Source organism: Fringilla coelebs (genome assembly GCF_963513975.1).
Source record: "Fringilla coelebs genome assembly, chromosome: 12".
NCBI lineage: Eukaryota > Metazoa > Chordata > Aves > Passeriformes > Fringillidae > Fringilla > Fringilla coelebs.
Window position 1 is genome coordinate 3912221 of NC_140038.1, and position 27815 is coordinate 3940035.

At 49.7% G+C, this 27815-nt stretch overlaps 1 protein-coding gene across 2 annotated transcripts; it reads left to right on the plus strand.

Moving 5' to 3' along the window:
* Nucleotides 1-910: 910 nt before the first annotated feature.
* EDC3 (enhancer of mRNA decapping 3) lies at nucleotides 911-27661 on the plus strand. Of its 2 annotated transcripts, none has more exons than XM_084213621.1 (7): nucleotides 911-971; nucleotides 5292-5473; nucleotides 7138-7451; nucleotides 12962-13297; nucleotides 21132-21285; nucleotides 22582-22799; nucleotides 24609-27661. In XM_084213621.1, exons 2-7 carry the CDS (start codon nucleotides 5310-5312, stop codon nucleotides 24941-24943), a joined length of 1521 nt encoding a protein of 506 aa, XP_084069747.1. In that variant the 5' UTR covers nucleotides 911-971; nucleotides 5292-5309; the 3' UTR covers nucleotides 24944-27661. The 2 variants fall into 2 exon arrangements, with proteins under 2 accessions (XP_084069747.1, XP_084069748.1); XM_084213622.1 differs by having other exon boundaries at nucleotides 927-971; nucleotides 5295-5473.
* The last annotated feature ends 154 nt before the right edge of the window (nucleotides 27662-27815 follow it).

Consider the following 27815-nt stretch of genomic DNA (forward strand, 5'->3'; position numbering starts at 1 on the left):
GGTGTAGTGGAAATTATGGAAGGGAGGGAGAGGATGGAGAGGATGATGTCATGAAGGGATGTAGGGATGGAGATGATTGAGGGGATGGAGGGATGGAGATGATGGAAGGGGTGGTGTGATGGAGATGATAGAGGGGATCAAGGGGATGGTGTGATGGAGATGATGGAGAGGATGATCTCATGAAGGGATAGTGTGATGGAGATGATAGGGAGATTGAGGGGATGGTGTCATGGAGATGATGGAGGGATAGAAATGATGAAGGGATGGTGTGATGGAGGGCTGGAAGGGATGGTATGATGGAGATGATGGAGAGGATGGTGTGATGGAGGGATGGAGATGATGGAAGGGATGGAGAGGATGGTGTGATGGAGGGATGGAGATGATGGAAGGGATGGAGAGGATGGAAGGGATGGAGAGGATGGTGTGATGGAGGGATGGAGATGATGGAAGGGATGGAGAGGATGGTGTGATGGAGATGATGGAAGGGATGGAGATGATGGAGAGGATGGTGTGATGGAGCGATGGAGATGATGGAAGGGATGGAGAGGATGGTGTGAAGGAGATGATTGAAGGGATGGAGATGATGGAGAGGACGATTTCATGAAGGAATGGTGTGATGGAGATGATGGAAGGGATGGAGAGGGTGGAAGGGATGGAGATGATGGAAGGGATGGTGGGATGGAGATGATGGTGTGGTGGAGAGGATGGAGGGGCAGATTTCATGAAGGGGTGGTGTGATGGAGGTGTGGAAGGGATGCAGGGACAGAGGTGACACGCGTGTGACACAGGTGCGCGACAGAGAGCTCCCGACGCGGGCACCGCGCATGCGCACAGCGCCGCTCCCACGCCGTCTCTATGGTCCCGCCGGCGGCCGGAGCGCCGCGCGGGGGCGTGGCCGGAAGTGGCGTCACGCCGAGCGTCTGTGAGGCGGAGGGGCCGCGGTGAGGCGGGAGCGGCGGCGGCGGCGGCGGGTGAGGGGCACGGCCCGGCGCGGCGCTTCGGAGGGAGCGGGCTGCCCTGCCGTGGTGCCTTCCCGAGGGGCTGGGGCTCTGCTGGACCGCCGTGAGGCGCGGTGGCGGCGCCAGGCCCTGCCCGGCCTGAGCGGGCCGCGGTGGGGAGGTGGGGCCGGGGGAGGCACGGAGCGGGAGGCCTGTGGGGAGGCTGTGCTTAACAAGGGCTTAACCTGTGTTTGAGTGCCGTGCTCGCCTCCGGGTGGCTGTGTTTACTTATGGGGGGGCCGTGTTTACATATGGGGGGCCATCTTCGCCTGTGGGGGCACCCTGTTTATATATGAGGCTCCCTGTGTTTGCCTATAGGGGCCCGATGTGTACCTGTGGGGATGCCCTGTGTTTGTCTGTGTGGGGGCTCTGTTTGCTTTGGGGGGAGGGGGTCTTGTGTTTCCTTTTTTGGGGGGGGTTTATCCTTGGAAATCCCTGTATTTATTTTTTGGGGGGTTTCCCCGTGTTTATCCATGAGGGAGTTTCCTGTGTTTGTCCATGAGGTTCCCGGTGTTTATTTTTGGGGCCTTCCTGTGTTTGTTCCCCCCGTGTTTATCCATGGGGGAAGGGGGGGGGGGGGGGGGTCCCTGTGTTTATCCCTGAGGGATTCTCTGTGTTTATCCTTGGAAATCCCTGTATTTATTTTTGGGGGAGTTCCCCCGTGTTTATCCATGAGGGGTTCCCTGTATTTATCCATGAGAGGAGTCTGTGTTTATTTTTGGGGATTCCTGGTGTTTATCCCTGAGGTATATTTGTGTTTATTTTTGGGGGGTTCCCCCGTGTTTATCCATGGGAGGACTCTGTGTTTATCCCTGAGGGGTTCCCTGTATTTATTTTTGGGGGTTCCCTGTGTTTATCCATGGGAGGACTCTGTGTTTATTTTTGAGAGTATCCCTGTGTTTATTTCTGGGGGTTCCTTGTGTTTATTTTTGGGGGTTCCCTGTGTTTATCCATGGAGGGGTTCCCTGTGTTTATTTTTGGGGGTTCCCTGTGTTTATTTTTGGGGGTTCCCCGTGTTTATCCATGGAAGGGTTCCCTGTATTTATCCATGGAGGGGTTCCCTGTGTTTATCTTTGGGGGTTCCTTGTGTTTATTTTTGGGGGTTCCCTGTGTTTATCCATGGAGGGGTTCCCTGTGTTTATTTCTGGGGGTTCCCCATATTTATCCATGGTGGGTTTCCTGTGTTTATTTTTGGGGGTTCCCTGTGTTTATCCATGGAGGGGTTCCCTGTGTTTATCTTTGGGGGTTCCCTGTATTTATCCATGGAGGGGATCCCTGTATTTATCCATGGAGGGCTTCCCTGTGTTTATCCATGGGGTGTTTCCTGTGTTTATCCATGGGGGGATCCCCCTTTTCACCTTGGGGGTTCCCCTTTTCACCTTGTGGGGCCCCTGTGATTACCTGTGAGTCTGGCTGAGTTTACCTGTGCTTGTTCCACTTGTTTACAATATTGATAAGATTTAGGATCCCTCTGTTTTTCCTGGGATCCCCTGTGTTTTCCTACAGCCATCCCCCCAATCCAACCCCAGGACAGTTTAATTTATATTTGCACTCAAACATGGATTTATTGTTGGGTGTTTTTTTGCTAAAAGAAGGTTTTTTTGTTTTTCCAAAGGATCCCTGTAAGGTGATGATGTGTGCTGAGCTCCTTCCCATACTTCCTAAGGGAGATTAAAAAGAAAACAGGAAGTGGAATAAAGTTTTAAGTTTCCTGTGGATGCCCAGGGATGTGTTATCTGTGTTTTGAGAGTGCTTTTTATCAGCCATCTCCTTGGAATGCAGACATTCTCATCGTGGCTTAATATCAACACACAGCCACAGGAAGGAGAGGAGCCTGCTCCTGAGGAATTAATTCATGGCTTTGTGACCAAATTTAATGTTTTCTTCCCTTTGAAGCATCCCCTGTTTTCAGCCTGTGAAACTTGAGGGAAGTGAGAATTTTTTTTTCCTCATCCAGAGTTTTTTTTTTTCCCTTTTTCCATGAGGCTCAGCTTGCAGAGAATCCAGCTGCCTCTTCCAGCAAAGTGATTTTTACATGGAAATTGATCTCCCTGGGCTGTCTGCCGTGTTTCTTTGTGCTGCTCACAGTAAATATCAAACATTCTCCCTCTTTGATTGCAGCATGAAAGGCAAATCTATACATTTAGGAGCTTGTCATGTCTCTTGTTCTCCGTGATGCTTGTGAGCCTGTCACTGGGAAATCTGGGATCAAAGGAGCTTTTTAACTGCTTCCAGCAGTGTTGGAAACATCTGTCTAAACAAATTGGAGTTTTTCCTCCCTGCTTCTGACAGAACTGAAGTGCTAGGAAGGAGAGCAACCATTTTTTAATTCATTGATCTAATTGTGGCAGTGATGCTGAGGCTGCCTTTGCTGCTTTTGTCCTGCATCCCAATTTTTGGGGATTTTTTCCCCCTCTTTTGTGTTTCTCTGTTGGTTGGGGTTCCCCTCCTGCTCTGTATCTCTGTTCCCTGAAAGATTTTAGTTTTCATTTGCACGTGCAGAGATCAATCCTGAGTATCCACAGGAGCTGTTCTGCCCCAGTGTCCATCTGCCAAAAACAGGGAAGCAAAGAGAAATTCCCAGTTTGAAATCACAGAGAGTGTTGCCTTTTCCCCAGGCTGGCAATGAAATGAGGGAAGCAAAGAGAAATTCCCAGTTTGAAATCACAGGGAGTTTTGCCTTTTCTCCAGCCTGGAAATGAAACTTGAGATAATTTTAGTTAGGAGGTGATATAAGAGCAGATCTTTATTTGAAGGCCTTCAGGGGCTTTTGTGAACATCTTTTTTATATCACCTCCTTGCTAAAATTATCTCAAGTTTCATTTCCAGGCTGGGGAAAAGGCAACAGGAGAATATCCACAGGAGGACAAAACACTGAATATTCCTTTTGGATCTTGAATTCAGCTGGTCAGACAAAGATCTGCAGATCTTGAGTTGAAGGTCTTCAAGTACTTTCATGAACATCTTATATCACTTGCTTACTAAAATTATCTTGAGTTTCATTTCCAGCTTGGGAAGAGAATATCCACAGGCAGGACAAAACTCTGAAAATTTCTTTTTGGATTTTGAATTCACTCAGTCAAACACAGATCTGCAGATCCTTATTTGAAGGCCTTCAGGGGCTTTGGTGAGCATCTTATATCACCTGCTTACTAAAATTATCTCGAGTTCAATTTCTAGGCTGGGGAAAAGGCAACAGGAGGGTATCTACAGGCAGGACAGAACACTGAATATTCCTTTTGGGTTTTGAATTCAGACAGTCTAACAGAGATCTGCAGATCTTTATTTGAAGGTCTTCAGAGGCTTTAGTGGACAACTTTCTCATAGAGCAGATCTTTATTTTTAGGCCTTCAGGGGCTTTTGTGGTCATCTTTCTAATATCACCACCTTACTAAAGTTATCTTGAGTTTCATTTCCAGCTTGGGAAAAGGCAATATCCACCAAAAAAAAAAAAAAAAAAGGAGAATATGCACAGGCAGGACAAAACACTGAGTATTCCTTTTGGATCTTGAATTCACCCAGTCAAACAAAGATCTGCAGATCTTTATTTGAAGGCCTTCAGGGGCTTTTGTGGACAACTTTCTTATATCACCACCTTACTAAAATTATCTTGAGTTTCATTTCCAGCTTGGGAAAGGGCAACAGGAGAATATGCACAGGCAGGACAAAACACTGAATATTCCTTTTGGATCTTGAATTCACCCAGTCAAACAAAGATCTGCAGATCTTTATTTGAAGGCCTTCAGGGGTTTTTGTGGACAACTTTCTCATATCACCACCTTACTGAAATTATCTGGAGTTTCATTTCTAGCTTGGAACAAGGCAACAGGAGAATATCCACAGGCAGAGCACGACGCTGAATATTCCTTTTGGATCTTGAATTCACCCAGTCAAACAAAGATCTGCAGATCTTTATTTGAAGGCCTTCAGGGACTTCTGTGAACATATTTCTTATATCACCACCTTACTAAAGTTATCTGGAGTTTCATTTCCAGCTTGGGAAAGGGCAACAGGAGAATATCCACAGGCAGGACAAAACACTGAATATTCCTTTTGGATTTTGAATTCACCCGGTCAAACAAAGATCTGCCGTACAGTGGGGAAGGCAAAGCCCCAGGATATATGTTTATATTTTATTGTAAATTATTTTTTGCTATCCAGAGGTTTAGGCTGTGCCTGGGATGGTTGGGCTGTCATTTCCTCCCCACCAAGGAGAGAGGAGCCAGCAGAGCTGGGAGGGCTCCAGGGCTGTGGATGCTGATTGAGGTCGTGCCTTTGCTCATCTCGTTGCAGCAGCTGAGTGCCACAGCCATGGCCACAGACTGGCTGGGCAGCATCGTGTCCATCAACTGTGGGGAGAGCCTGGGGGTGTACCAGGGCAGGGTGTCTGCTGTGGATCAGGTCAGCCAGACCATCTCCCTCACACGGCCCTTCCACAACGGCGTCAAATGCCTCGTGCCAGAGGTCACCTTCAGGTGAGTGCCTGCCTGGCCCCCTGCGCGGCTCTTGGTGGGAAAAGTCTGCTAAGGAGGGCAAGAGCCTCCCCTGGAATGGAAAATGGAAAGCTTCTCCCTCTGAATTGTTAGCATTGTGAAATGAAGGGGCTCTCAGGCAAATGGGGGTAGGAATAGCAGTTCTGTACTAGGGAAGAAAGAGAAAAATGAAATAACAATGCAGTAATAGAGTATTGTATGTGGGGTGTCCCGTGGCAGGAAGGAATGATCAATTTATAATTTTATTTATATATAATGTAATTTTAAAATAATTAAATGTATAATTAATAATTAAATATATAAATTAATAATTAAATATATAAATGTATGTTATATGAGTATAACATACATTATAATAAAATATAAATATTTTATTTATATTTTATTCCTATATATAATCCATATACAATTTTATAATAAAATAAATATATCTATATTATATATAATCCATAATACAATTTAAAAATAATTAATATATGGGATCTATAATCTATAAAATATATATAATATATCTAAATAATATATTTTTATTATGTACGTGTGTAATAAATATATAATCTTTATTTATAATTTCATTTCTATATTTTATAAAATGTGATTCTAAAATTAATATATAATATATCAATCTATAATATATATAAACCTATAATATATAGGACTATAGAATATATAAAATATATAATATATATTTATTATATCTACTTATATAATGAATATATATATTTATTTATAATTTTTATTAATTTATATGTTTATATTTTTGTTATTTTAATTTTTATTCAGATGGGGCTGAGGTGCTTTGCCCTCAGCAGTTCTTTCCCACCAGTTGCTGCTACCACTGTGCTTTAAGATACCAATAGGAGTCACCCCTCAGTGCCCATTTTCTGTTCCCTGCAGTGTTGGACTTGAGGCTCTGACTCACTCCTTTTCAACAACACTGACTCCACAATGTCAATTCTCTGGACTTTTTTATTTTTTTAAACTCTGAATTTATTTTTTTCCCTTGGATTTTGAAGAGGGGCACTGGGGGAAGGCAGCAGGGGATGTGTGGAGTCTCCCTGCTCTCCCATCCCGCTTGGACAAATGCTGAGTTAAAGCTGGAAGAGCCTCATTCCTGACTTATTTCTTGCAGTCAGTGCAAATGGAGGGATTTATAATCACTCCTTTGTTTCATTTTGGCTGGTGCCCAGTGCTAGATTAGTTTTCTTTAGCTTTTTTTTTCCTTTGGAAATGGGAAGTATCCTCCTTGTCTGAGCATGAAGTGCTCTGATCTGAGGGTAGCTTTCTGCAGAAATTGATTAAAAATAATAGTAGCCTCAGGGCTGAGAGCAATTAATTAGCTGGGAACTGTTAAATTAATGCAGATTTCTGCAAAGCTCTGGGCCAGTTGCTTCCATTTTTTGCTTGACTGATTCCTGTTTCAAACAAAATCCAGGTGCAGTGCAGGCATACTGAAGTGGTTATTTTGATTTTTTGGAACATTTTGATATCTATGTTTGAGCATTAAAACCCTTTTACTCCCTTGTTCCTATCGATGATGGCATCAGAACAATCCCATTGGACGAGGATGTTTTTCCTCAGGAGGTTTGTTTTTTTTTCCTGCCAGGGTTTGTGCTAAATCCCTGCTGTTGTGGTGCTGTTTTTAGGGCAGGTGACATCACTGAGCTGAAGATCCTGGAGATCCCAGGCCCAGGGGACAGCAGGCAATGCGGGGACTCGCAGCACATGGACACGGCCGCGCCAGGGGTGGGCTGCCAGGTGGGGCCCAGCCAGAATGGCACTGGCAAGGTGCTGAAGAAGCCCATGTCCAGCAGTGCCCCACAGAACATCCCCAGGAGGACAGACATGAAGAGCCAGGACATTGTCATCTCCCCACAGCAGCAGTGCTCCAAGAGCTACATGGATCGACACATGGAAACGCTGAGCCAGTCCAAAGGCTTCCGGAGGAGGCACAACTCCTGTGAGTGTGGGGCTCTCCTGCTCCAGCACCTTCCCTTGGCCACCACAGTTTCCTGGGAACTTCCCCTGGCACACCTGTGGGTTATTTGGAAATGGAGTATATTTCTGACCCCACCTGAGTAGTCAGGTGAGGGTTGTCTTGGTTTGGAAAGACAGGCGTCTGCTAAAGGAGGCAGGAGCTTCCCCTGAAATGGAAAATGTAAACCTCCTCCCTCCAAATTGCTATAAAATTTAAATTAAGGGGCTCTCATGCAGAAAATATGGGAGGAATAACAGTTCTTTACTAGGGAAGAAAATAAAAAGATAAACAATGCAGTAAACTAAAACAACACTGACAGAGTCAGAACACAGCCTGACACCCTGTGGGTCAGGGTGCTGGCAGCAGTGCCATTGGAATTGTGGCTGCAGGGGTGGTTCTGCTGGAGCAGGGATCCTGTACAAGGGTGCAGTCCTCCTCTGAAAGTGCAGTGGAAGAGGCAGCTGCTGTTCCTCTGGGAAATCCAGTGGAGAAAGTCATGCAGTTATTCCAGAATCTCAGATTATATCTGGGTAGGAATGTTTGGCTCCTCCCTCTGGGCTCACATCTCCCAGTGGGATGCTGTAGCTCTTATCAGCCATGCAGTGACATTCAATGGCCTCTTATCAGCAGGTGTCTGCCTAGAGGGAGGAGTGAGTGTGGAAGAAATAAGGAAAACTGCCCACTGAACAGAAGAGAGCTGCCATCCACATGGCAAATAGAATACAATTTGCTTGACAGTCCAGGACAGGATTGGTCTCTTGTTCCTGACAGATTGAGAGGACACAGTCTCAGATCTAGGTTGGATGTTAGGAAAAGGTTTTTACTGAAAGAGGGATAAAGTACTGGATTTGTCTTCCTGAGGAGGTGGTGGAGTCACCATCCCTGCATGTGTTTAAAAAAAGATTGGATGTGACATTCAGTGCTGTGGTCTCCTTGAGGTGGTGTTAGGGCATGGTTTGGACTCAAATATCTTTAAGGTCTCTTCCATCTTAGTGATTCTGTGTAGAAAATGTCTAATGCCAGTTCCAAAGATTTGCTCATTTTGCTATCTTTCCTCTTTGAAGATTGCCAAGCTCCCAGCCTTTTCCTCTGAAAGGAGCTGCTACAAACTGCAATGTGATCCTCGAGTGGGAGGAAAACACAGTGGGTTGTAGCAGCTCAGTCTTGTGTTTGCAGGGATCCTGGAGGAAAAGTGAAAGACACATGCAGTGAGACTTTCCCCCACTGTTTTGTCTTTCATGATTTTAAGACTTCCTGAGGCAGCAGTGAGAGTTAAGGATTAATGGCTTTTTTTTTTCCTGCTTAATTTAACCACTTGCTTTTGAAATCTCCCCAAGCTTTTCTATTTAAGTCTTCTGTACCCATAACCTATTGCAACATCACCCCATACATAATTACAAATGGGTTTTGGCTGTGTTGTTAAAAATATAAATTAATGAGGGTGATGTAAAATCAGAGCATCCCAAAGTCACACATCCCTTATTTTTATTTCTCTTGATAAAATCTTCAAAACTGGGTCAAAACTGGCTTTGTTCACTTTTTTCCTCAAAGCCCCCAGAGCTATCTTCCTTTCCAGACCCTCATAATCCAATTCCTGAAATTTCAATGTACATCCAGCATATTTCCATGACTTAATTGTTGAAGCCTTGGTATGCATCCAGAGTAATTCCATGATTTCATTTTCTTGCAAAAGAAACAAACCAAGGTGGGCCAGGCCAGTGAAACAGGTGTAAGGCTGGAAGTCTTTCTCCTTCACCAACAACTAAAATATTTTTACCCCTTCCAGGATGTCTGCTAGGTTTGGGGTGAGCAGAGCTTCAGCTCACAAAGAACTCATGTTAGGTTTGCTGAGCACAACAGGTGATTTTTACAGACTTTGAGGCAGGTTGAGCGAGGTCCTAGGTGTTGGCTTGGGTTCATTTTGGAATACAGGAGGTACAGAAGGGATGTCTTACCCTGTGAAATGTGCATTTGGAGAGTGGGGTGAGTGATGTGTGAGTCTGGGGAGGGGGATGGAACTGGGCCTGGCTTTGTGCAGGAGTGCAGGGAAGAATGGGCTGAAATGTCATCCAGAGCTTGGGCCCTGCAGCTGAATGTTGGCCTCTAGCATGCCAAGTGAGGGCCAGAATTCCCCTTTGGAGAATTTCTCTCCTCCCCACCACCAGCTAGGATATTTTTACCCCTTCCAGGATGTCTGGTAGGTTTGGGGTGAGCAGAGCTTCAGCTCTCAAAGAACTCATGTTAGGTTTGCTGAGCACAACAGGTGATTTTTACGGACTTTGAGGCAGGTTGAGTGAGGTTCTAGGTGTGGAGTGTTGGCTTGGGTTCATTTTGGAATACAGGAGGTACAGAAGGGATGTCTTACCCTGTAAAATGTGCATTTGGAGAGTGGGGTGAGAAGTATTTAAATTTGGGGAGGGGGATGGTATTTGGCCTGGCTTTGTAGGGAAGAATAGGCTGAGATGTCATCCAGAGCTTGGGTCCTGCAGCTGAAAGTTGACCTCTTGTTGGCCTCTAGCGTGCCAAGTGAGGGCCAGAATTCCCCTTTGGGGAATTTCTCCCCCCACCACCAGGTAGGATATTTTTACCCCTTCCAGGATGTCTGCTAGATTTGGGGTGAGAATAGAGTGCTTCACCCCATAAACAACTCATGTTAGGTTCACTGAGCACAACAGGTGTTTTTTAGAGACTTTGAGGCAGGTTGAGTGAGGTTCTAGGTGTGGAGTGTTAGCTTGGGTTCATTTTGGAATACAGGAGGTACAGAAGGGATGTCTTACCCTGTAAAATGTGCATTTGGAGAGTGGGGTGAGAAGTATTTAAGTTTGGGGAGGGGGATGGTATTGGGCCTGGCTTTGTAGGGAAGAATGGGCTGAGATGTCATCCAGAGCTTGGGTCCTCCAGCTGAAAGTTGACCTCTTGTTGGCCTCTAGCGTGCCAAGTGAGGGCCAGAATTCCCTTTTGGAGCCCTGGTGTGACAGGAATCAATAAACACCAAACACCAGGGCAGGTTTCCCAACAATGGCTCTGCTGCCGTGCTGGCACTGGGCTCGTGGTGCCAGGGCTGGCAGCAAAGCCTCCCACAGGGATCTCTCAGGAAGGCAGCCAGCTTGCTGGAGACTTTGTTTGCTTGTGTGCTGTACATGAAAGGGTTGTTATTCCTCAGAAACAAAAAAAGCCCGGGAAGGATTGTTTATCTTGTGAGGGAGGTGCTTTTCTGTGTGCCAGCTTGGAGTGGAGCTCTCCTCATGCAGGGAACAGCACTGGAAGCTGTGATCCAGAAGCAGCTGGAATAGGAGATCTGCCTTTCTGCAGCCTGACTTTGCTTTCTCCCCTTGCCCTTTTTTTACCTCTTTTCTTTTCCCTGAGCAGAACCAGCTGTCATTTTTTCCTGCCTAGAAGGCGTTGCTTGAAGAGGAACAGCTCCTAACTTTTCTCCCAGCTCCTTGAAGGCCTGTGCCACGTTCTGTGTGCCTTGTCAGGGGGCAGCCAGGGCAGAGCTGGGTGGGTCAGCAGCACTGCAGAGCTCAGGATGGCTCAGGGAGCTGCCCACCACCTTTTGATGAGGTGGGCTCGTGGCTCCCATTCTTTGTGGCTGCAGGGAGCTTTGCAGCCATTGTTCTCCAGCTTTATTCCATCAGCATTCCATGCTCACATCAGCTGCTCCTGTCCCACTCTTGAGTTTTGGGGCAGCTGAGGGGAGTGTGGAGCTGTTTGCAGAGGAGTGTGACAGGAGCAGCCTGAGCTGGCCAAACTCTTGCCACTGACACGAGGAGCAGGCTGGCTTTGCCTTTGCCTCCAGCCTGTCCACCTGAACCCTGAGAGTCCCTTGGCTTCTGCTTGAGCTGCAGTTCCTGAATGCTGGGAGAGCTTGAGCCTGTTGTGTTTGCATTCCTCATCTTCCTCCTTCAGAGCAGCAGCTGTGGCTGTGATTCCAGCAGTGGCAGTTCAGTTCCACACCAAATCCTGTCCAGCTTTGTGTCACCTCTGGTTTGGGAGCTGTTTATCTGGGACAGAATGGAAACTGGTACAAAAAGCTTTCAAAACCCTGCATATAAATGAGTGGTTGCAGTGTGCTTACTGAAATTCTCCTTTCCTCTCTCCTAAATCCTGTTTTTTCACCACAGTGCTGGAATTCTGCTGTCTGTCCTTCTAAGACAAAAGGTGCATTATCATTTGAGAAGGGTGTTTGTGGTTTTTTTCTTAATGGGGAATGGTTATTCTGCAAGGCCTGGCAGATTTAAAATCTTGCTGTGGGGACTGGGAAAGCTTTCAGGTTAGTTATTAACCAGTTCTCGAGAAAAACCAAGCCCCACACTGTCTGAAATAAATCCTTGCTGTGAGGCAATGCATCTGTGACTGGAAATAAACCAGGTACACATCCTGAGCAAATCCCATTTCAGCATGACTGGAGTTAGACATGCTGCAACTGGACTTGTAAGGGGACAGGAAGGGTGCTGGTGGAGTTTGTGCCTGCTGCAAATCTTTTGGGATGTTTGCAAGTCTCCTTGGATGCCTTGGAATTCTTTGTGTTATGAAACTGATTCTCTCCGACTCATTTGTATAAATCCCTCACAAATGGGATTATCTTAAACAACAGGAAATGGTTTAGTAGAGCAAGAGCTCTGGCTTGATGACTTACTCCATCTGTTGGACACTGTCAGTGATTCCTGTAACTGCAGGAATTGGCCTGAAATATTTTCTAGTAATTGCAAATGTGACACTGGCAAGGACAAACAGAATAATATTGTCTGGACCTGAAGGACAAAGGAGAAAATGAGCAAGTAAAGGATGTGTTGAGCTCATAAATGTATATTTGCATCAGTTTTTCATCTCCAGCCCTAAGGAGGAGACTTTCATCAGTCTCACTCCAGAGAATTTGGGCTTTCCTGATGACTTGTGGTTGGAAAGAAGTGTATTCCAGAATACAAGGTAATGGGTAAGGAGGAGAGTGAAACAGGAATGAGGCAATGGTCTGTGTATCATATCACATCACAGAAATTACATCATGGTTGAGCAAAAAGAGATCCTTTCTGTTCAGGGTTTGAAGTTCTCCCTTAAAGATCACTAACAGGGAAGGAAACACCTACAGTAGTTTCTGAAATCTGGGGGAATTCCAGAGAAGGGTTTGGGTCACGCACCTGCCTGAACATGGGAAAACTCCTGTGTCACAGCTGATTACCTTGCCACTGATGTGGGATTAAATAAAACCTGGAGAAACACTTCTTTAGCTACTCTGGGCAAGCCTGTTTTTGTAACCTGGCTGCTGGAGGGAAGTCCCTGAAAGTCTCTTTGCTGATACTCTATTTTCTATTGGTGTTCTGGTTTCTATTTGATGTTCTATTTCCTGCTCCCTGAGTAATGCCAGCTCCAGGGCTGAGCTCTGTGGTGAGTACCCCTTGAGTGAGGGGACTGTGAGCAGGAGCTCCCCTCTGCCTCAAAATGCCTTTTTCCATTTCAGGACACACTCCCACCTTGCTTTTCTTTTGGCTTAGGGTCATCCAGCAGCCGCCACCCCAACCAGGTGACCCCGAAGAAGAGCGGCCTGAAGAACGGGCAGATGAAGAGCAAGGATGACGAATGCTTTGGGGATGACATTGATGAAATCCCAGACACTGATTTCGATTTTGAGGGCAACCTGGCCCTTTTTGACAAAGCAGCTGTGTTCGAAGAGATCGAGACTTACGAGAGGAGGAGCGGCACCCGCTCCCGAGGGACCCCCAACGAGAAACCCGCCCGCTACCGGCACGACGAGAACATCCTGGAGTCAGAGCCCATCGTCTACAGGAGGATTGTGGTACCCCAGAACCCCCACAAGGAGTTCTGCACGGGTATGTTCCTGATAAGGACCCCAAGTGCTGCTTTTTTGGGGCCACACACGGTGGATTTTTGCTGCTAGGGGTCAGCTCGATGTGGTCCAAGCAAGGTTGGATTTGTGTGTCCACACACAACCTTTCTTTGCAGTGTTTCTGAGAGGGCACCAAAGTAAGTGTTGCTCCAGCAGGGAGCAAAGCTGGTGGTTGGGAACTGATTAAGAGGTGTTTGAATCTTTGCTTTGATTGCAGTAGCCTGGGGAACCCATGTGGACTCTGAGAGGGACAGAGGGGTGGGCTCAGCATTTGTGCTTTCACGGTTTCAGGAGATTTCCTGTGCTTCTGGCACTCCTTGGGGAATTTCTCCATTTCTATGTGGGTTGAAATATAGTTCATGTAAAAAGGATTTATGGTACATTTAGTCCAAATTCCAGGTAACTTCAGTCTCCTTGCCTTTGATTTTAAGCACTGGTAAAACGTGAGAGTGAAGGAAATTTGGCATTCCAGGAGTGTTTCTTTTCCACGTCAGAATGCAATCAGATGTCAGCTCTTGTTGCAGGGACTCAAACCAACTGATATTCTGGTAGCCTGAGCAGAAGTGTGAGCAGCTCCTTGTGCTGTCATTCGTCCTCTGCCTGAAAATTCCATCTGGAGTGTGAAACGCTTCAGGGGAGGAAGCTGATGGATTTGTAATGATTTGCTGCTTTTCAGTTTTGAAAAGTCTCTTTTTTTTTGATGCTTCTGGTGTGTAACAATGTCCTAGTTCTCCATTTCTGTCATTCCTCTTCCTAGTGTCCCATTCTGCTCTGGGGTGAGAGGAAAACACAGTGTAGCAGCTCGGTGTTGTGTTTGTAGGGATCCTGGAGGAAAAGTGAAAGAAACATGCAGTGAGACTTTCCCCCCACTCCTTTGTCTTTCATGATTTTAAGACTTCCTGAGGCAGCAGTGAGAGTTCAGGATTAATGGCCTTTTTTTTCCTGCTTAATTTAACCTCTTGCTTTTTAAATCTCCCCAAGCTTTCAGCATCTCTCTGTGGAAGAAGCCACACTGATTACCCCTGTGCTGTGTGAATAAGCACCTCTTCATTTTCTGTGTGATTTCCTGTCTATCCTGTGTGGGTTTTTTTTTCAAATTTCATACTTGTCAATCCATCTTCCAGCTGGCTTGTTTGAGAGGAGACAGGGCCTCTGTGGATGTCTAGGCTGAAACAAAAGCTAAGCCACTGTTGGCAGCCAATCTGAGCAGGATGGCTGACAGGGGATTCTAGCAGCAGAATTCCTGGGAGGAAAACCACCATGCACTGAGCAGCAGTGAGTAAATTCAGGGATGGAAACCAAATCCTGTTTGCTGCACTCCCAATCCCTTTGTTTAGCAGCTGGAAGGAGGATGCTGAGCTGCAGGCAGCCTGCCTCTCAGTGGCTCAAAGTGCAGCTGCTGTGATTAAATGAGTGCCAAGAGCTCCAAAAGCCTTTTTGGTTTTGGATATGTCTGTGGCAGGATTCTCCCTGCAGAGTTTTTCTGGTTTCCTAAGGGAGGCTCTCCTTGCAAAAAGCACTTCCTAGTTATGACAAAGCAGTTCTTTCTCCTGATTTCTGGTTTTTTTTTTTCACCCTGGGCCAGTCTGAGAGATGATTGTGTTAATAGAGACAGTGAGACAGTGATTCTGACTGAGACAGTGATTCTCTGTCTGCTGCAACAGCACAAAAACTGATGCTGCAGATTGGCAGGGAGTTCATATCCAGCTCTTGGCACTGTGGGATCCCTGTCTCTGGATCCCTGCCTGCTTTTTGATGCCATGGAGGATGGTACAGAGGTAAAACCAAACTGCTGATGTCAGTTTGGAGTCAGTCTTTTGAGCTCCCCAAAAGACTCACCTGCAGGACTTCCAGCCTGGGATTTTATTGCTGACTGAAAGAACTCTGTGTGTGTAGGATAAACACTTCAGTCCACTGGGATGCTTTTCTGAGAGCTGGTTTTGTGGAGCTAGGCTGTCAAGTAAAACACTTCTAAACCCTGTGTTTTAGGAGTGAGCAGGGAAGGAAGAAGGTGGGAATCTGTTCCAAGCAAAAGTGAAAACCTGGAGCTGATAGAATTTTCCAGGTGATTGTGGCTGAGCTAAGTCCATCCCTGGGACTCCCCACTCCTAAACACATCATCAGTCTTCACTGCTTTGGGCTGGCTGCTGTCTCTTTATTTACTGGGAAATGCAAATGTTTAGCAAAAACTGCCTCCTTGGAAAGGCTGAACCTTGCATAAGGTGTGAGCTGCCTTTTTCTACTTCCAGAGAATTTAAATGTGGTTTGCCTCAGGCCTGTCTGTGTTTCTGCTGTTGGCACTACAACTCCTGTGTTTGAGCAGCTCTCTGTTTTGGGAACAGGCTCTTCAGCAGAGCCAACATTGTGCAGGAGTGTTGGAGCTCAGAGGAGTTTGCAGGAGGGTCTGTTCTTCAGAGGAGCCTTTCCTTCCCCATGAGGAGGTGCAGGAGCAGGCAGAGCTTTGTGCCAGGATCAGAGGCTGGGTGTGCCCTGAGGGTGATGCCCACAGTGTGCCTTTTCCTCTGGAGTGCCCTGTCCTTGACTGACTTTTCTCCTCTTTCAGCTCCTCCGTGGCTGGATGTGAATACTGAATGTGTGAAGTGTTCTGGGCTGCTTTGAGGAGAGGGAAAACTTTCACTCTCCTCAGTTTTGCCTCAGGAACAAACAGTGGGCCTGGGGCAGAGTCCCTTTGTCTCTCTGGCAGTTTGTTGGTTTTTTTTTTTGCTCAGCTGGAGGGAATTGTGCACTAATGCTGGGAGAGGCTCACACTGGAAGGTCAGCCAGAACTCTGGTGGGATTTGCTGTAATTAAAAGCAAGGATGATTAACAAAAGCAGCCCTTGAGGTTGTGTTGTTTGAGGGGTAGTCAGTGTGTTTGGCTGAGTCTGCAGGCAGAGGTGGTTCCAGCTTTACCACCAGCAGAAGGCAGCAGGGAATGTCTCATGTGCCTGGTGTGGACAGGAGCTCCAGACTGTCACACTGTGAGGCTCTGGACCTGGAATTGGGACCTGGGATTATTCATTGCCAAAGGAAAGAGATGATGATGTCAGGACAGCTTGCAGGAGGTGCTGAGTCCAGTTCTGCCTGAGCCATTGCCTGGATTTATTTTAGCAGAGAACTGGAACTAGAGAGCTGCTGAAATAGCCAAGGGAAAAGATGGGATCCAACCTCTGAGTTCCTCTAGCATCAGCCCTCTCCTTTTTCCCTGCCCCTGCAAGCTTGGGAAGCATTTGGGCATCCCAGCAGCATTACAGGGCTTGTTTGGGGAAAAACTCATCATTCTTTAACTTCTGGAAGGTTAACTCCCTCTTCTGCTGGCTTGGGATGTTTTTATCCACCCAGTGTCACTCTGCATGTCACAAAACCATTCAGTCTATATCTGCCTTGTGAGTTGTTTTGGTTTTTTTCCCAGGCAGCTGTAAAATACATTTATTTAATATTAAAAGGCCTGGGCTAATTTATTTTATTGCCTTCATTAGCAAACAATAAAGATGCCCTGTCCAACCCAAACATAATTAAAGTTGGCAGAGCTTCAGTTTTGTGGCAGTGGTGTTATTGTTAGTGGGTTTACTCTGCCAGAGTTTATTTAACTCCCTGGGCCAGTCTGACTGGTTGGACCTTGCGTGAGGGCAGAGAAGGGAAGTTCTCCTGGCATTTCAGCTGCTCCTGAGAGGGAACAATTAGGACAGGCTGGCGTGCTAAATGCCACTCCACCAGTGCCTCACATTAACCCGCTGCTGGCAGCCAGCCCATGGTAAAGGCAGTTCTCCTGAGGCTGCTGGCTGAGGGAAGGATGTGGAGGGGACACAGGATCTGTGCTGAGATGGGTGCACACAGAGTGGAGATTGTCTGGTTTGTCCTGCTTCAGGCACTGGGTACAGCATTTAAGCCAGGGATTTGTGGGTGCTTCAGATGGAGCAAAACCAGAGTTTGGGATCTCCCTCTTTTGGGGTCAGCAGATGATGCTGGGAGAGAGAGACCTCAGCCTTGGGTCCCTCATTGCAAATCATCCCTGGAGCTTGGAAAACAACAGCAGTGGCAGAGCTGTGACTGGTGGCGTGGCAGAGCGGGGCTTGTGTGGCACGGGGCAGGTGGGTGACCTCTGTGAGCACGGGGCAGGTGGGTGGCACAGGGCAGGTAGGTGACCTCTGTGGGCACGGGGCAGATGGGTGGCCGTGACCGCTGCAGGCACAGGGCAATTAGGTGACCCATGGGGCAAGTGATGACCGCTGTGGGCACGGGGCAGGGTGTGGCATGGGACAGGTGGGTGACCACTATGGGCACAGGGCAGGGTGTGGCATGGGGCAGGTGGGTGACTGTGACCACTGTGGGCATAGAGGCAGGTGGGTCACCCACGGGGCAGGTGGTGACTGCTGTGGGCACAGGGCATGTGGGTGGCACAGGGCAGGTGGATGACCGTGACCATTGTGGGCACAGGGCAGGTGGGTGACCGTGACCTCTGCAGGCACAGGGCAAGTGAGGGACCCATGGGGCAGGTGGGTGACCCATGGGGCAGGTGTTGACCTCTGTGGGCACAGAGCAGGTGGGTGGCACAGGGCAGGTGGGTGACTGTGACCACTGTGGGCACAGGACAGGTGGGTGACCGTGACCACTGTGGGCATGGGGGCAGGTGGGTGACCCATGGGGCAGGTGGTGACCACTGTGGGGATGGGGGCAGGTGGGTGGCACAGGGCAGGTGGGTGACTGTGACCTCTGTGGGCACAGAGCAGGTGGGTGGCACAGGGCAGATGGGTGACCGTGACCGCTGCGGGCACAGGGCAGGGCATGGCTGCTGGCACAGCCCCAGGGCTATTCCTGCAGATCTCGGGCTCTTATCAGCACTCTGGCATGGCTGATAACAGCCTGCTGCTCTGGCCTGGCAGCCAGGTGACCTCCATGTGGCACACATGGAGCCCTCTCTGTGTGCAAGGGCTGGCTGCTGAGGACAGGGATGAGCTCCAGGAGGGCTCAGCAGTGTCCCCTCTGCTGCTTTGGCTGTCCCCTGCAGGGACACCTCTGGGCTCACCTCTGCTGGAAACCCCAAGGCTGACTTTCTTTTTGTTTTGTGGGTTTTTTTTCTGTTTTTGTTTTTTTGGGGGGGATTTTGGAGTGTTTTTTGGATGGTTGGGTTAGTTTGGGTTGTTTTGCAGAGTTTGGGGGTGTTTTTGTTTTGTTTTGTTTTGGGGGTTTTTCTGTTTGGTTTTTGTTGTGTTTTTTTTTTTTTCTGTGTTTTGGGGTGTTTGTTTTTAGGTTTTTTTGGAGGGGTTTCTGTTTGGTTTTTTGTTATATATTTTTGCGTGTTTTGTTTTGGTTGGGTTCATTTTTGTTTATTAATTTTTATCTATATTACAGTTTTGCAAGCGATGAGTTCTACAGCATTTCATTAACAAGTCAAAAAATGGCTCAGAATCTACCTCTAAAGGTCTTCTAAGGAAAAACTAATTAAGAAATGACACTTAAAATATTTTTACTTTTAACTAATTACTTGTGTCTTGTAATGTGGACTTTTTAATTGTGCAATACCACTTAAACTCATGAAGAAGAAGGTGAGGAAGAAGGACTAGTCACTGCCTTAAAACTTCTATCTTAGTTTTATATGAATATATTTTAAAATATATTACTATATATTAAAGCTAATATAGAACTATATTTTAAAAGTTTAAACTCTTAATTTTTTATTATGTGATATTACATGCTTCTATTTAAACTACACACTCATAATCTTAGTCTATGGCTTCAAGTCAAATGTAGTGTTCTCTTGAGTATCTGTGTCTTTCAATACAGAAAATCTGAAATTCTCAGGATGCAGGGTTCCAGCAGCCCAGGGTGTGCAAAACCTCCCATTTCTGCTGGGTGCTTGGTGATGGGTGTCTTGGTTTGAAAAGGCAGGTGTGTGCTAAGGAAGGCAGGAGCCTTCCTTGAAATGGAAAATATAAACCCCCTCCCTCTGAATTATTGTAATTCTGAAATTAAGGGGCTCACAGGCAAAGATATGGGAATAGGAATAACAGTTCTTTATGAAGGAAAAAAAAAAAAATTAAAGTGTAGTGATACAAACCAACCCTGCCAGGGTCAGAACTGGAGCTTGACCCCCTGTGTGTCAGGGTGGGGGCACAGCCCCATCCCAGGGGGGCTCAGCCCTCCTGCAGTGCCAGCTGTGGCTCTGCTGCAGCAGGATCCTGCACAAGGGGGGAGTTTTCCTCTGCAGCTCCAGGGCTGCTGGAGATGGGCCTGCTCTCCCTCTGGGAATGCAGGGCAGGAGAAAGCTGCTCCTCTGGGAATACAGGGGGCAGAGGCTGCTGGGGTGCTCCAAACCTCAGATTGTATCCAGGTAGGAATGCTTGGCTCCTGCCCTGGGCACAGCATCTCCCCATGGGATGATGGAATTTGATCAGCCCTGCAGGGACACTCACTGGCCATGGACAGAAGATAATTAATAATCAATGGCCCATGAAGAGAAGAGATCTCCTGGAGGGAGGATGGGTTGTGGGAGAGATTAAAACTGCCCAAAGAAGAGAAGAGAACTGCCCCAGCTCTAACAGTTGAATACACACCCCAGCCACATCTCACAACCCAGGACACTGGGGGAACACAGCAACACAAATAATTCCTCACAGCTCAAACCCACCCTGCTCATTTGGCCCTTGGCTGTGAGAGCTGGCTCTCCTTGTGTTTGCTGTGTGCAGAGGAGCCCAGCCCATGAGGAATTGTGGATGCATGAGCACAGCCTGTGCCCCTCAGATTGTTTCCAGCAGCCCTGTCACATTCCCACAGCTCTTTCCCAGCAGCACAGGCAGCCCCAGCCCTGCTGGGCTACCAGGAGTACTCAGGGGGCCACTGTCACCTCAGTGCAGAGGGGTCAGGGGGAGTGTGAGGGTGACCCAGGCCTGCTGAGCACTGGGAGGAGAGATGCTGATGGAGGCACTGAGCTCACCCTTTTTGACCTGATGTTTCCTCTAGCAGGCATTGCTTTAATCCTCAGCCTTTTTGCTCCATGGTGCACCTGCTGTGCCTGTCTCAGAGTGGGAGCTGGCTGCTGCACTCAGCTGCCATTCCTGGGAAAAGATGGAGCTGAGAGCTGCTCGTGCTCCAGCTCTGAGGCCATCCCATAAGGAGATGGCTCAGGTTGTCCAGAGAAGCTGTGACTGCCCCTGGAAATCTCCAAGGCCAGGTTGGACAGTCCTCAGCACTTCACAAAACCTCTCTTGTTTCTTTTCTCTTGATCCAAAGCCTGGAGCATTTCCCAGCTCGCTAGCCCAGGGAACACCTGGGAGTTGTTTTTCTGCAGTTTATCCTTTGAGCATTTCCCTGCTGCCTCTGTGAGCTGTGATGCAGCTGCTGGGTCTGGAGCAGTCCTTCTGGCATGGGAACACCTCCCAGCAAATGTGGGATGGCTTGTTTTGCTGTGATCTTGGGATTTTGGGGACCAGTGTCAGGAAACATAAAACACCCGGGCTTTTTTTTGGCACTTCACAGCTGCTCTTCTGATTTTCACAGTGCTCAGGAGTACTTTATGGTGGGTTAAAGCTCTGTTGGCTTGGAGACCATGAAGAAAAACCTTAATATTCCATCTGTAAGTCCCAAAGGCCTTCTCAGCCCTCGTGTTACTAAAATTTCCCACAGAACTTTTGTGGAAGTGTTATTTTAAGCCAGCACTTCTGTTTAGCTGTCTCTGCTTCACTGAGAATATTTGGATTCATTTGGTGGCTTGGAAAGGAGCGTGGGTGAGCAGTTAACAGTTAAGGATGAGCCTTTTCACTGTTTTGAGGTGTCTGACTGTCCCTATTTGTGCCTCCCTCCCCCGTTTCTGTCCCCCAGACTCGGGGCTGGTGGTCCCCAGCGTGTCCTACGAGCTGCACAAGAAGCTGCTGGCAGTGGCCGAGAAGCACGGGCTGACCCTGGAGAGGAGGCTGGAGATGACAGGGGTGTGTGCCAGCCAGATGGCCCTGAGCCTCCTGGGGGGGCCCAACAGGTACAGCTGGGGGGAGGGAAGGGCTGACAGGGTCCTCTCAGCTCCCTGCTGCCACTTTTGGCTTTTGACTCACAGACAAAGCTCAGCTGAGGTTTTCCTTCTCCCTCACTGGGAGTTGTCTGGGGAGCTGAGCTTTGCACAGGTGCTGCCTGAGGTGGATGGAGCCATGCAGAATGTGTGATGAGCTCCTTTCTGCACAGGAAGGAACCTTCCCCTTGCTGATTTGGCACATTGCAATTTCACAGTGTCAATAAAAGCAGAAGGCAGCCCGTGAAAACAGCGCTGCGTGGATTTTTGTGAGGCTAACTCAGCTCTTCAGACATCTGCAGCTCACCTGAGCACATCCTGCTCTTTGCACAGCTTTGGAGTGCACTCAGTGCCTTTTGCTGACTCCTGAAGAGCTCTGCTCCCTGCCTCTGCTTCTGTGGCTGTTGCTGTGGGCAGGAACTGCACCTGTGTTCTTGTGCTGTTGATAGCTGCTCCAGATTATTTGCTCTCAGAAACAAAAGTAACCCTTCAGTCTCCATCTGTGTATTCAGGAGCTCTTTAGCAACCCCTGCTCACTTATTCAGGGGTGCTTTACCAGCACCTGATCACTTGATGGAGAGCACTGAGTTATGGCACACAGGCAGCTGAAATTCCTACTCCAAGCCCTGATGGCTTCCAGGCCAAATTAACTTTACAGTGCAATTAATGAAGCTCAGCAAGTAGAGATCGTTTTTCCTCTTTTTTAATTGTGACTCCTCTGATGGGGAAGCTCACCTCAAATTTTTTAGCTGCCTTCTGCAATCCTTGGGACCTTGTGCTCTCAGCTGTGGCTGCAGGAAGTCCTGAAGGGAAGGGGAGAAGAAAGCTGGAGCAACCTTCAAGTATCTGAAGGGGCCTATAAGAAGAACTTAAAGAGGGGAAATTTAGGTTAAATATGTGGAAGAAATTCTTCCCTGTCAGGATGGCACAGCTGTGGCTGCGCCATCCCTGGAAGTGTCAAAAGCCAGGTTGGGCAGAACTTGGAGCAGCCTGGGATAGTGGAAGGTGTCCCTGCCCACATGGATGACCTTTAGGGTCCCTTCCACCCAGACAAGTCTGAGTTTCTCTGAGCCTGCAGGCGGAGCAGCGTCAGCACCACAAAAGGATGTGGGCTGCTCTGGAGAGCGGTGGCAGGTTTGCAGAACACCTGGCAATTTGCATCTTACTGGGTGGGGTTTTTTTTAATTTTTTTTTCCTCATGAAGGAAGATAAGAGACTTTGGGGTTTGCTCACAGTCCCTTTTGGTTTTTTTTTTTGCCTGTGTTTCAGACTGAACCCCAAGAACGTGCACCAGCGGCCCACGGTGGCGCTGCTCTGCGGCCCTCACGTGAAGGGGGCGCAGGGCATCAGCTGCGGGCGCCACCTCTCCAACCACGACGTCCACGTCATCCTCTTCCTCCCCAACTTCGTCAAGATGCTGGAGTCCATCACCAACGAGCTCAACCTCTTCAGCAAGACACAGGGCCAGCAGGTGTCCAGTGTCAAAGGTCAGTGGCTGAGCAGGGCTGGCTCCTCCTGGGGGGGAGCAGGGCTGGCTTCTCTAGGGCTGGCTTTTCCAGGTTTAGCAGGGCTGGCTTCCCCAGGGGGAGCAGGGCTGGCTTTTCCAGGTTTAGCAGGGCTGGCTTCTCTAGGGCTGGCTTCTCTAGGGCTGGCTTCTCCAGGGGGAGCAGGGCTGGCTTCTCCTGGGCTGGCTTCTCCTGGGCTGGCTTCTGCAGGGAGAGCAGGGCTGGCTTCTCCAAGGCTGGTTTCTCCAGGTTTAGCAGGGCTGGTTCCTCCAGGGCTGGCTCCTCCAGGGGCAGAAGGGCTGGCTTCTCTAGGGCTGGCTTCTGCAGGGAGAGCAGGGCTGGCTTCTCCAGGGCTGGCTTCTGCAGGGAGAGCAGGGCTGGCTTCTCCAGGGCTGGCTTCTCCAGGGCTGGCTTCTCTACGGCTGGCTTCTCTAGGGCTGGCTTCTGCAGGGGGGAGCAGGGCTGGCTTCTGCAGAGAGAGCAGGGCTGGCTTCTCTAGGCTGGCTTTTCCAGGTTTAGCAGGGCTGGCTTTTCCAGGTTTAGCAGGGCTGGCTCCTCCAGGGGCAGAAGGGCTGGCTCCTCCAGGGCTGGCTCCTCCATGGGGAGCAGGGCTGCCTTTTCCAGGGCTGGCTTCTCCAGCGGGAGCAGAACTGGCTCCTCTAGGACTGGCTTCTCATGGGGGAGCAGGGCTGCCTTCTCCAGGGAGCAGAGCTGGCTCCTGCCCGCTGCCCTGGCACCATCTAGTGGCACTGCCATGCCTGGGTGGCTGCCCAGAGGCTGCAGGGACAGCAGGCACTCAGAGCCTCGACAGAGGAGCACTTGTGCTGCCACAGATGTTTCCGGTGGGAAGAGATCAGGAAGAGCTGCTGTATGGAGCTGTTGTGGTAGGATGAGGGGCTGCCTTGTTCAGCATGTTGGAGCTGGGAGGGAATGAGTGTCCAGCTGCTGCTGCAAAGCAGGAGCCAGCTCTGCTGAGCCACTTGTAGCAGCTGTCAGGATTCCCATCTTGGTATTCCCTAGAATAAACAGCTCCTGGGAGAGTGCTGGCTGCTGCTTGGCACTTCACCAGTCGTTTTCCAAGCTTCTTCATTTGAACTTCTGGGGAGAAACAAAGCTGGGAGTTAGGGCTGTGCTGTGCTGACAGAGCTACTTGCCTATGTGAAAATATTGTAAAAGCTTGGAACAGATTTTTCAGAGCAGCTGTGGCTTCCCCTGGATCCCTGGAAGTGCCCGAGGCCAGGCTGGATTGGGGGCTTGAAGCACCCTGGGATAGTGGAAGGTCCCTGCCCATGGCAGGGGGTGGACTGAGGTGAACTCTAAGGTCCCTTCCAATCCATGGTTTTGCACGGAGGAGTTTGTGTTCCATCAGGTGAGGGGGGTGCAGAGCAGGTGAGGGGGGTGCAGAGCAGGTGAGGGAATGCAGCAGCTGAGAGCCACAGCTCAGTGGGGCAGGCAGCAGTGCAGCACAGCTGGTGTGTTCCAAGAACTAGCCTTATTTTCAGCTTGTGGCATAGAAAATGATCCTTCCTGATGGGCAGAGAGCGCCGCTGCTCCCCTGGGCTGCCTGCACTGTGAGTCAGTTGCACTGGGGCTGCTCACCAGCTGCTCACTGGGTGAGGTTTTGTACCTGCCGGGCTGGGGATGTGCCCAGAGTGCTGGAGAGCTGTTCAGGATGGGTCTGAGGGGGGGAAGGATGGCAGTAGCAGCAGGTGAGGCCAGGCTGTGCAGCAAGAGTGGAAGCCAAACCCCAAATCTGCCGCCGGTTCTCAGCCGCGTCTGTGTTTCTTGCAGACCTCCCAGACACCCCGGTTGACTTAGTGATCAACTGCCTGGATTGTCACGAGAATGCCTTTCTGAGAGACCAGCCTTGGTACAAAGCAGTGGTGGACTGGGCCAACCAGAACCGTGCCCCCGTGCTGAGCATAGACCCCCCCATCAGCGAGATGGAGCTGGGCATCGACGCCAAGTGGTCGCTGGCCCTGGGGCTGCCGCTGCCGCTGGGCGAGCGCGCCGGCCGCGTCTACCTCTGTGACATTGGCATTCCCCAGAAGGTCTTCCAGGAGGTGGGCATCAACTACCACTCCCCCTTTGGTTGTAAATTTGTCATCCCCCTGCACTCCACTTAGAGCCCGTGCAGCCTCCTGGCTCTGAAGGGAGAGAGGAGGAGCTCTGTGAAAGCCAAGATGCGCTGCGCTGGATCCCGGCTGGTCGACTCTGGTGACGCCTTAAAGGAAAAAAAAAAAGAAAAGAAAAGGATGTGAGGTTCTGGAGGGTTTGCCTTCGTGTATTTAAAAAGAAAAAAAAAGGAATAATTGTAAAATGAAATGAAAAAAAACCCCAACAAACAAAAAACAAAAAGGAGGAGGAGGAGGAAGCAAATTGTTCCTGCAAAGCTGTTTTCATTCTCTCCTGCCATGGGATTGAAGGAGCATGCAGGACCATGGTGTCTGTCCCCTGCTGCTGGCCAGCCCTGGCTGGCACATGGTACAAATAAGGCTGGTTTGGAGCTTTGATGTGTTTGGGGTCCTTCTGGTTGACTATTCCCAGCAAGGACATCCTGGTGGGAACAGCACCCCTTGATTGTGTAGAAATCCCTTGCGTCGAGGGAAAATCTCGTTTGGTTCCCATGTTGGTTCTGACTGCCCCATCCCTGTTTTGTGTTCTGGAAGGCAATTGTAGCTCCCTCTCCTTCCCAGCCCGTCCAGCCCCTCACAGAGAGGGCTTTTCCCTGTTTGGAGAGCTTGTGTCAGGAGCCAGAGGCTCCCACATGCTCTGGGAGCACTGATGTCCTTCCTCAGCTAAGCCTTACTGCTTCTGTACTGTTGGCTTTTCTTTGTTCGCTTCGTGGCTGAAGCCCAGCTCTGTGGGGTGCAGGCCTGCTGTGGAAAAGAACTTTTCCAGCATCCTTGTGGGGTTTGGGGTTGTTTTCTTTGGTTTTTTCTCCCTGCTGGCCCAGCAAGTGGCTGCTCTAGGGCTGGGGGAGTGGAGCAGGGCAGGGCAGGGTTGCTCTGGCAATGTTGGGTGCTGTGTGGTGCGGGTGAGGTTTGGGGTAAGCTCCCCTGTCCTTCCAGCATCCCTGCTACATTTGGTATGGTTTGGGAAGTAGCTCATGGATCTGTTCATCTGTTGGAATCAAAGCCTGTGTATGGGGTGGGCTTGGCCTGAGGAGGGTTTGCCTCCTGTCTGCTGGCAGGAGAGAGTGTGGTGGGAGCTGTTGTGCTCCTGGAGGGCTGTGGGATTCCCTGGGTGGGATTCCCATCAGAAATCTGCTCTGCTGTCCCGTGAGCAGCCAGAGACGTTGAGTTATCCCTTCCTGTGTTCCTTTGGTTGGCCTGGGTGCAGGGACGAGCTGAGGAGCCACCAGCTCGCTGGCTTTGGCAATCAGCTTGGGCACCCACCCTGCTGGCTCTGTGTGCCCCCAGGGCTGAGCCAGGGAGCTGGAGCTGGGAATGGACACAGTGCTTTCACCCATCCCCAGGGCTCCTGCAGGCTCCTCCAGCTCGCCCAGCCCTGCTCTGGCACCGGGGAGAGCTCCGGGTGCTGCCTCTGTCCAGGGGAGCTGGGAGGCTGAAGCACAGGGACCAGTCCAGAGTGGGTCCAGCCCCACAGACCCGCTTGTGCCCCGAGCTGGGGCTTTAGTCAGGCACTCATCTTTGCTTTCCTCTGTTAGAACCAAGGCCAGGCCTGCCAGAGGAGGAGGAAGAGCCCTCCTGCTCGGAAGGAAGCGCTTACTGGGTCTGGCCCAGGAGTGTGGAGGGCCCAGGAGGCTGCTGAGCCCCGGGCTCAGCCCGAGGTCTGGCCCCTGCACGTTGCCATATCTACCTCAGCAGGACCAGGGGCTGTGCCCTGGCTGGGCAGCCCTGGTTCCCCTCAGCTGCTCTGGGACGCTGCTGCCCTGGGGGGCTCTGCCCTCCATCCTGGGCACACAGGGCCACATGTGCCCCACGCTTCAGCCCCAGCCGCGGTGGCACCGACCAGGCTGTGCTTCTGACTGGGACAGCACAGCGGTGTGCTGGGTGCTCACAGCACAAACACAAGGTTTCCCTCTGCCTTTTTTGGTTCTTTGGCTGTTTCCTTGGATCTTCACCCGGGAGCAGCAGCAGGTTGAAAAGGTTGTTGCTGTAGTCAGTGTTAGCTTTAGTCCCCTTCCTTTCACTCTCTTTGCTCAAGACACTCAGTAGGAGACTTGCTGTTTCAATTTCTGCTTTCTGCAGGTTTTTCCTGCCCTTTCTGGGTTTGGCTGTTGAACTGTAGCTTGTACACGCGGAGCAGGAGCAGGGCAGGCATAGGCCAGGGTGCAGCTGCCCTGCCTGGAAGGTGTTGGGGCAGGTGATGGTGTTTTTGCAGGGATGGAGCTCTGAGAAGCACCAAGGCCCTGGTTCTTGCCAGCCTTGAAACGCTTCCCCACGTTGAACTATAAAAATAAAGCGAACAGTGTTGCACAACAGGGGGGTTCAGCCCCTGGTATGGGGAATGTGGGGCTGTGCTCACTGCCTGCTAGATTTGGGTGTTTGGCTGTGCTTCCCCTCACTGCAGCTGTTTCTTGGCTTCACACACCTGGGATGTGAGGTACCAGCTCTTCTGGAGCGCTCAAGAGACCCAGCGCAGGGTCTGGCTGTCCTCATCACCACCCCCACGGTGCCAGAGTTCATTCCAAGAAGGGAGCGCTGCTGTAGCTGTTGTGTTTGGGATAGTTCCTACCCCCACCTGCCCCACAGCACAGCAGCTGCCCCTGGGTGCTGCTCTGGGGACAGGTGACAATCACTGCGCCATGGCACTGCTTGGTGAGCCCATTTGTGACCTGGTGTTTGTAACGACCAATTCCTGCCACTGCGGGGGACCATGCCCTGAAATAAAGTGCAACTCTTCATGTGTGCTATGGTGTGCAGATGTTTATTTGTCTGCTCTCCTTCTAGAACCTTCTGCTGCCAGGGCAGACACCAGGCCACTCCCCCTCACTCATCCCAGGTGATTTTTCACCATCTCCTTCTTCAACAA

What these genes read in the sequence shown, in the direction of transcription:
- EDC3 (XM_084213621.1), top strand. Translation starts at nt 5,310, where the DNA reads ATGGCCACAGACTGGCTGGGCAGCATCGTGTCCATCAACTGTGGGGAG. An exon ending in CCGGAGGAGGCACAACTCCT is followed by an intron (nt 7,452 to 12,961) that starts GTGAGTGTGGGG and finishes CTTTTGGCTTAG; the next exon opens with GGTCATCCAGCAGCCGCCAC. An exon ending in CTCCTGGGGGGGCCCAACAG is followed by an intron (nt 21,286 to 22,581) that starts GTACAGCTGGGG and finishes CCTGTGTTTCAG; the next exon opens with ACTGAACCCCAAGAACGTGC.